This window comes from Bombus terrestris, chromosome 6 (assembly GCF_910591885.1).
Source record: "Bombus terrestris chromosome 6, iyBomTerr1.2, whole genome shotgun sequence".
Taxonomy (NCBI): Eukaryota; Metazoa; Arthropoda; class Insecta; order Hymenoptera; family Apidae; genus Bombus; species Bombus terrestris.
In genome coordinates, this window is record NC_063274.1 from 5,642,014 (window position 1) to 5,650,677 (window position 8,664).

The window sequence follows — 8,664 nt, forward strand, 5'->3', positions numbered from 1 at the left end:
CGTGTAGAACAGTAGACAGCAGTCAAGAAGAAATCGTAAAATAATTTTTTTTTCCTCTCTCTCGGTGTTGTAACATTGACTTGAAAAATTCGTGTAGCAACGAGATCGACGAGTCGCACGATCAACGAACATTGTAACGGTTGTGTGCTCACGTTCGCAGTGTTCACTTAACCTCGTTCAAACATTCGTTTCAAGTTAGAGACAAATATACCTCCAGCTCAAAACCATACTACGTTCTCTTTCTCTCTCTTTTCCTCTCCCTCTCCCTTTCTAATACTTTTCTATCTATGTACTTCGTCTTTCTTTCTCTATTCTATTCTAAAGTGTGTACTGCAAATACGTAATACGTTGTAAAAACGTATTAACTTGGTAACTCAAACATTGTGGTGAAAACCGTCGATAAGAAAGTGTCCGACTAAATTTAGTGGTAGTGTATAAGTGATTCGACGATACTCCGAAACAAACGGAAGAGACGGTCGTGGTGAGATTTCTTATTACGACCGACAGAGAGGGAGACAAAATTTTGAAGATTCACGGTCTATGAGCAACAGGGGCCAAGAAGACCCTGGGGAAGATCACGCTTCCAGGTGTATATTAATATTTTATACCACTTATCTAGAACTTTCTTCGTCATTGTTTACCCCTATCTTTTATTACTGGTTCTTCGAGTACGACACACTATTTGCATATATCGCGAAACATAATATCGTACGAATCTACGAGGCTAGACTATTTTTAACGTGCTTTGTTTTGGTGCAACGACTCCATTCGCTTCCCGACATTGAGAAGTTGATCTTTTTTCTGAACTGTCATTCTTTAATTGGCAACACCGCGAATCATTGGTAACATGTCACAAGCATGTGTTCTTAATTAAATGAATTACAAGTATCGGAAAACATTTCTAATTTAATTAAATTCGCTTCTTTTATTTATATCGTTACTGTGCTCGATTTGATGTCCGGGCTTTTATAACGAAATTTTTATTTTTATGTTTAATACGGAAGGGAAGTTTTACGCAATTCTATTGCTAAATACTAGAAGTTCAAAATTCTTTAAATATATATGTAAATGTAATATAACCTGCTAGAAAATCACATGCATATACTTTGTAGGTTATGATTATGTTTAAACTCTTATAATTCATTGCAAAATACGGAAACACACAAATATTAATTAGTCTTGATTGAATTATCCTTTATGTATCATAAAATGTTAAGATATTTTCATATTATAAAAGATATTGAATTGTTTAACTTACGTTTGTTACATAAAACTAATTTTTCTTTTAATTTTGTTTTAGAATATCTGTTACAATACAAATATTGTAATCCCTACCTTCTGTTATTACATTATTAGGGGAGAAGCAAAGAGCCCTTGCAGCGACATGAAGCGTGCAGTTGCCAAGAAGTTGATCGAGCGATATTTTTATCAATTAACTGATGGATGTGGCAATCCTGATTGTGATAATCAAAACTGCGCATCAAGTGGAAAAGTGCATAACTTAAAACCTATGTTAACATTTATTTTTATCGGAAGTATTTTGTTGCTAATAAAATTTATATTTTGAACAGGTAACAAATCTGACTCCAAATCAAGCTGCTGCACAAGCTATTCAATTATTTTCCCAAGAAGCAAGACTTTGTGATGGAACACAACCTAGTAAAGTAGCTCGGACAACTTTAGAACCTGGACCAGCATCTTTAGCTAAGAGTTTACCTGTTAAAAGTGTGAATCCGACATGTTCGGATGAAGGTACTGCATCAAATTCCAACATAAACCCTGCTCCTTCAGCTACTGACATTCTTACATCTCCAGTAAAGAAGGACATTTCTGTTGATACAAATGACTTAATATCTCCATCTCAAGCTTTAACAGATAAAAGTGCTCAAATTCCTTTCAAAAGCAAATCACTGAATAATATGGAGGTTTGTGAGCAATCAGTTTTAAAAGAGAAATCACCTGTTTTACTTCCTATCCTATCAATGGATAGAGGTAGTCATTCATATCAATTTTTCAAAACAGATTGTAATTCCATTCCAAATAAATCAATATCAGATGAAGAAATTTTTCAGAGAATATTAGATAGGTATAAAATTCATATTCCAAATTATAATAACAATTCAATTATTAAACCAAAAAAATATAAAAGAACAAAAACATCATCGACATATAGAACGAATAAGAGACGTAAACGTAATTATTCTCCAAAAAAACTTTCCTGCAAGAAAAAGTTTCATAAAAAGTGTTATTCTCAATTTATTACAAAATTATTAATACTTAATTTGTATCTCAGATGCATTGAAAGAAAGAGGTACACAAAACGTGTTTTTGAAAGTCAATAATAATTTTTAATATGACTATTTTACAAAATTTTTAATAAAAACTGTTTATCAAATTCATGTGCAGTTACTATGTATATGTTAATAAATATTGTATTTGATTCTTACTTCTTGTTATTTATTTCTAACTTAAAATACTATACATAGTTAAATATATATTATAATGCATTTTTACAATTACATATAGTAGCAAATTATTTATAAATGTTTTGATAAAGATATTTAATTATTTTGTCAACAGGAAAGCAAGATCCATATCTTACAGAAGCAAAACTATTGGATATAATAGAAAGATGCAAATCGGAGGGATCTTATTCATTATTAATTCGTACATTGGGAGAGATATTTTCATGTGCAAAAGCATTAAGCCTTAGTTTCCAAAAAACTGTAAAAAATGACTCTCCTCTGGCTGCACTTCTTAATAGAGCTTCAGATAGCCTATTAAGGCCACCTGGTGATATGGATAAAGAAGCTATTCGATCTATTCAAGGAGAAGACAAAGAAGAAGACAGCAGTGAACCATCATCTACAGTTCCTAACAATGATGATACTAGCATTGATTTACCAGCTGTGCGAAGAGCATTTGCTGCTCTTTGGTCCTTACCAGGTAAAAAAGTGTTTCGTAAAATAAACATCTTAAATAAAGCTTATGAATACATAGTTTCTTAAATCTTTTCTGGTATTTAGGAGAAGTGTTCAAATCCGCTTTAGTTAATGCACTAGTCACTTTGGCAGATAATATTGAACTAGATTTGAGAGTATTTCGTATTATGCCATGGGATAATATGGATAGCTTGTTAAACGTATTCTTAATTGTATTTGAAATTCCTATGCTTGGAAACAGTGAATATTTGGAACTTGCTCTTCATATGCTTTGTAAAGCACTGAGCTGTTTCCCTATTGTGGCACAAGCTAAACTAGCACGTGTGTGGGCTAAACATTGTAAATCTCGACTCCCAAGTATTTTACAAGCTCTGCAAGAATTAATAACTGTTAAGGTATAACTATTTAGTACAATTGAAATCATTAAAAGCTTTGATAGCAAAATATTTTTTATCTATAAGAGTTTTCATTTCTACAGGTTATAGGTGGATCTTTTACGCGAGATTATTGCGTTCAAGATGCGGACACTATTACTGCTCCCACGAAAGTTATGAAAATTTTATACTATGCAAGTATGCTAGCTGGTGAACTAGATGAACCTGATTTAAATATAGATGAGGATGGTGAATCTACGAGTAACGACAAATCTGGGAGATCTCTGTCGCAAATTCCTCAGGTGAAATTATGAAAATTATTATGAAGTATCAAATTATTTTATGAATATGTCGTACAAAAATATTATTAATATTTTAATAATAATGATAATCGCTTACAGGACCCATTAGCGAAGGAATTAGGAATTACTGCACTAGATGCACGAAAACCATTTATACCTTTCACTGACTTTTACAATGAACCACTTAGTGATGCGATAGAAATGGACAAAGATTTTGCATACTATAAGAGTGAAGAACCCATGAAATTTAGTTTTATGAATTATGCTTTTATCCTCACTCCCGCTACAAAGACACTGGGCTTGTATTATGATAATCGTATTAGAATGTACAGTGAACGCCGAATGAGTTTTCTACAGACTGTTGTTGGACAGCCTACTAATCCTTATTTAAGACTAAAGGTTTGTACACGTTTCATTTGTTCTTCTAACTCGTATTAATAATTACTTAAAATAGGTGAGGAGAGATCGTTTAATAGATGATGCGTTAGTCGAATTGGAAATGGTGGCAGTGGAAAATCCATCTGATCTTAAGAAGCAATTAGTCGTTGAATTTGAAGGTGAACAAGGAGTTGATGAGGGTGGAGTCTCTAAAGAATTCTTTCAATTGATTGTAGAAGAAATTTTTAATCCTGATTATGGAATGTTCACGACTCAAGTAATTTAGCGATCTCCATTAATTAAAATCTCAGAAAATTTTTTTTATTGAGAAAATTACTTATATATATCTCAAATTATTATAGGAAGATACACAAATGACATGGTTTAATCCAACATCGTTTGAAAGTGACGCACATTTCACGCTAATAGGCGTTGTTCTTGGCCTAGCAATATACAATAATGTAATACTAGATGTACGTTTCTCTATGGTAGTTTATCGAAAATTGCTTGGTAGAAAAGGATGCTTTGCCGATTTAGAAGACTGGAGTCCTACATTATATCGAACATTGAAGGAATTGATAGATTATACTGGAAATGATATGCCAGAAACATTTATGCAAACTTTTAGAGTGGCTCACAAGTAAGCTGTAAATAGATTAATAATTATTGAATAATCCGTATCTAATAAACGATAATCAATATAATGTATACTATTTCATAGAGATGTTTTCGGGTCAATATCTTTCCATGACCTGAAACAGAGTGGTGACGAGATATTTGTGACGCAAGAAAACAAAAAGGAATTCGTAGATCTTTATGCGGACTTTTTACTTAATAAATCTGTCGAAAGACAATTCAAAGCATTCAGACGTGGATTCCAAATGGTCACGGATGAAAGTCCACTTGCATTACTTTTTAGACCTGAGGAAATTGAACAAGTATATTTAATTTATTTAGGATTTAGATATTTTTATCGTATCGATAATTATTTGTAATTAATGTCTCATTTACAGCTTGTTTGCGGCAGCAAAGTTTTTGATTTTGCGGAATTGGAAGCCGCTACGGAATACGAAGGTGGTTATACTGTTGATAGCAAAGCAGTACGTAACTTCTGGCGTGTTGCACATTCGTTACCACCAGAAAGTCAACGAAGACTTCTACAATTTACTACTGGAAGCGACAGAGTTCCAGTTGGTGGTTTATCAAGATTAAAGATGGTGATTGCAAGACATGGTCCAGATTCTGACAGGTGAAATTTTTAAATAAAGTTGCATTCCTATTTTGCAACATTACACAATAACTTCTAATTGTACAACTAATGTAACGCTTTATATTTTAGATTGCCAATAGCCCACACGTGTTATAACGTATTGTTGTTGCCAGATTACAGTACAATAGAGAAATTGCAAGATCGACTGTTGAAAGCGATTAATTATTCAAAAGGTTTCGGCATGTTATAAATGGGCATAAAAAAAAGCTTCGATCCCCCCCCTCCCCTGTCTTTCAGAGTATATTGAACTATAATTCGGAGTTCGAGATTCTCTCCTTTCGTTCCGCTATATAGAAGTATTTATTCGGATTTTATGCAAACACGTGGAAATGCTAAAAACCTCTGCTTTCGTAAAGTGAAAGAAAATAAAAAAGAAATGCTAAAATCATCTCCTGATACCGAGAATACCTCGCAATCAATCGTCCTCCAATGTGTTTCCTCCTTATGCAAGCGGAAACTGGAATTGCTGTACAAAAAGTAATACAAAATCTTTGCGATAACGTGCTTTGAAACTTTCTTACGTCTCCGTGTTATTTAACTCGTTAACGCAGATTAACGTACTTGATTGATCAGTCTTGCCGAGTTGTTTTGATAATTTATATTTCCCTGCATTGATTCAATGGAAAAGAATTTCCATTTCATTTCCGAATCAGCTTTTACAGAACTATTACAATTTATCTCGTTAATTTTAATTTTATTCGTGAGATACAGCATGATACAGTGCATACAGCTTAAAAATAATAGTGAGATGCGCAACTGTGATGTATGTGAAAACGAACCGAGAATGATCGGTCAAAATTTGTAGAAATATACGTATCGTAGATTTAGTAGATCCTATAGTTGATATTCAATATTGCAAGAAAAAGCCGAGGAACACCCCCTTTGACGTTTATCGTCACATTGTACACAAGACATTTTATATATTATAAAAGAGTAACGAAGAGGATAAAGAATAACGCAGAATCATGAACGCTAAATCCTTTTTTCTTTCGAGTTTGTATGTAACTTTCCGCTTTCCATTTCCTTTTACATCACGTTTTATCATTGTACGTAAAGTATCTAATTTATATATATACATATACCAGTTATATATATATATATAAATTCTATACAAATTATATAGAACACACGGGAAATGAATTTGTATAAACGTTTGTAATCAGCGGCTTTCTCAAAAAACTGCTCCACGTTGTCGGCTGTCTTATTATTAGTCACGTGACAATATACAAATAAAAAGTTCTATCGAATAATTCATGCGCCATTTATTTTCGCATCAATTTAGGAACATAAGAAATCTGTACGTACGAAAGCGAAAATAGTCGAATTTAAATGAATCTCGCATTGTAATAATACGTTGTCAAGTGACAGATGCGGCGGATAATTTCACGCAATTTCATTTTGAACGGCAACATCTCCCCTTGAGGATAAATTAAAATGAAAATTAACTGATATTTTCGCCGCCGTTACGACCGACGAAGGACAAATTGTAACTGACGTTGAATCGTACACCGTGTCCAAACGGAAATCACGATTATGTGTACCGAAAGCGATCAAGCCGTGAACAATCGTGCACCCTGCTTTTTCAATATGAACGATTCACAGAATCAGAACAGTTTCGATTTTGTACCAAAGTCTGATTATAATGAGAAGTGGCATCTGGAAAATAAATGTCTGTTTCATAATCAACAAGTAAACGAGAAATAGAATAGTTCAAATACGATAAACGTTCTTTCACTTGTATTTACAAATTTTTCTCTAGTCCTTGCAATCTTTTCTTTTTCTCCTTTTATATACTTCAGTCTATACCAATTACCTAAAGGGGGAAGAAATTTGTAAATTATACGTTGATTAATACATATCGTAACGTTTCACTAGTACCTCGAAGGGGACAAATATGAAACGAAGAAATTATACACGGAGTGTCCAACGCCGTGTGATCTTTGTTCGCATTTCAAAGAAAAATTCAAGTCGAAAACAGATGGAAACGATTTAACTCGGAGATCAGGCGATTGGAAATGTGACGATGAGCTTGGAAAGAAATCTTTGAAATGTATCGTACAGGATCCTCCGATTACCGAATGGAAATGGAAAAATCCTTACAGTGTTTCTGATCTTGATCGATCGAAACGTTGGTATCGACGTAGTTTTACTTCAGGTAAATTTATTGTAACGCCTAGGCGCGAATTAAAATTAAAAACGCATTTAAGAAAGAAAATTATACTTAATTGGACGAATATCTCGATGTATTAGATATTAAATCTATTTTCCTTCCGAAGGAGATGACATTACAACGAACTTGTTACGCGATCTGCATAACAAAGATTCCCTAAAAGATTATACGAAGAACAATTTCTTGTATAATTTCCGCGAATACTTGGTCAGATATCAGGAATCTTGTGGCGTACCACGAACAGAATATTCTTTTTGGGCTCTTATTAATACGATGGGTCAAGCAACAGGTCGATCTTTCCTTGCATTGTTGTATGTCATACTGAACGTTATACCTGTTGTCGAGGTATTGTTTAATGATAATCGATTTTTCATATTAAATTACTTGATATAGTTTGAGAGATTTCACTGTTCAAAATAATTAAAGCATCCTTCTATTTTGTTCGGCAAGGTATTTGATATTTTAACATTTCTATTTATTGTAGACATTGTAAAAATAATTAACGTACTAGATATCTTCGGTATTTTATTTGTATGCGATATCATAATTGTTTTGGGCAGTATGTAGTTTTATTAATCTTGATGGTTTTCCAAATAGTGTATTTGTTGTAAGAGCAAAATTTTTCATATTTTTAACCTGATAATTATGTCAATTATACAAGGATTTCTTCTAAGCGCTGCAAAATTGAATGTCTCTTAATTTTAAAACTTACAAAAACGAAATTTTTTTAAATAAAAAAATATAGCATTGGAAAATTGTTAACGCTATATATATATATATTGTTTAAAATTTTAATGTATAAATATTTATATAAAGATCTAGTGCTTAACATCTACATGTTATATAAATGGTACTTTTTAGGTATTCCTATACTTATTGCGATTCGTTCTGGACAAAGTGATTAGCATAAGCAACAGCAAAGATTTCCAGCAGACGGTGACTCGATGTTTAATATTCACGACAGAATTATTCAGTGTTTATATATGTCTAATATTTATATTCGGTTTTATTGTCTTACCGATTGTACACATGGTAATTGATATAGTAGCAAAGATCATGCTCTACAATTAATAGTAATAACAGTCATTTAGTCCTAATTGAATGATACTAGAAACAATATGGTTATTACGTGAATTTGTCATATAATTATTGAGAATCGTTTAAAAACTTGCAATTAAAAAATTCCTGAAAATGCACGTATCCAGCTTACCTTGCCAATATAAAGATT

At 32.6% G+C, this 8,664-nt stretch overlaps 2 protein-coding genes across 3 annotated transcripts; both read left to right on the forward strand.

The window, feature by feature from the left end:
- Position 1: 1 nt before the first annotated feature.
- Positions 2 to 6,986, forward strand: LOC100650076 (ubiquitin-protein ligase E3A). Of its 2 annotated transcripts, none has more exons than XM_012309148.3 (12): positions 2 to 587; positions 1,301 to 1,492; positions 1,572 to 1,752; positions 2,581 to 2,946; positions 3,027 to 3,337; positions 3,421 to 3,618; positions 3,718 to 4,017; positions 4,073 to 4,273; positions 4,359 to 4,636; positions 4,718 to 4,934; positions 5,010 to 5,245; positions 5,336 to 6,986. In XM_012309148.3, the coding sequence occupies exons 2-12, from the start codon at positions 1,385 to 1,387 to the stop codon at positions 5,454 to 5,456; spliced, it is 2,517 nt and encodes an 838-aa protein (XP_012164538.1). In that variant the 5' UTR covers positions 2 to 587; positions 1,301 to 1,384; the 3' UTR covers positions 5,457 to 6,986. The 2 variants fall into 2 exon arrangements, with proteins under 2 accessions (XP_012164538.1, XP_003395884.1); XM_003395836.4 differs by having other exon boundaries at positions 1,357 to 1,492.
- LOC105665827 lies at positions 6,854 to 8,628 on the forward strand. Its single transcript, XM_048406552.1, has 4 exons — positions 6,854 to 6,955; positions 7,142 to 7,421; positions 7,525 to 7,781; positions 8,298 to 8,628. Exons 1-4 carry the CDS (start codon positions 6,854 to 6,856, stop codon positions 8,505 to 8,507), a joined length of 849 nt encoding a protein of 282 aa, XP_048262509.1. The 3' UTR covers positions 8,508 to 8,628.
- The last annotated feature ends 36 nt before the right edge of the window (positions 8,629 to 8,664 follow it).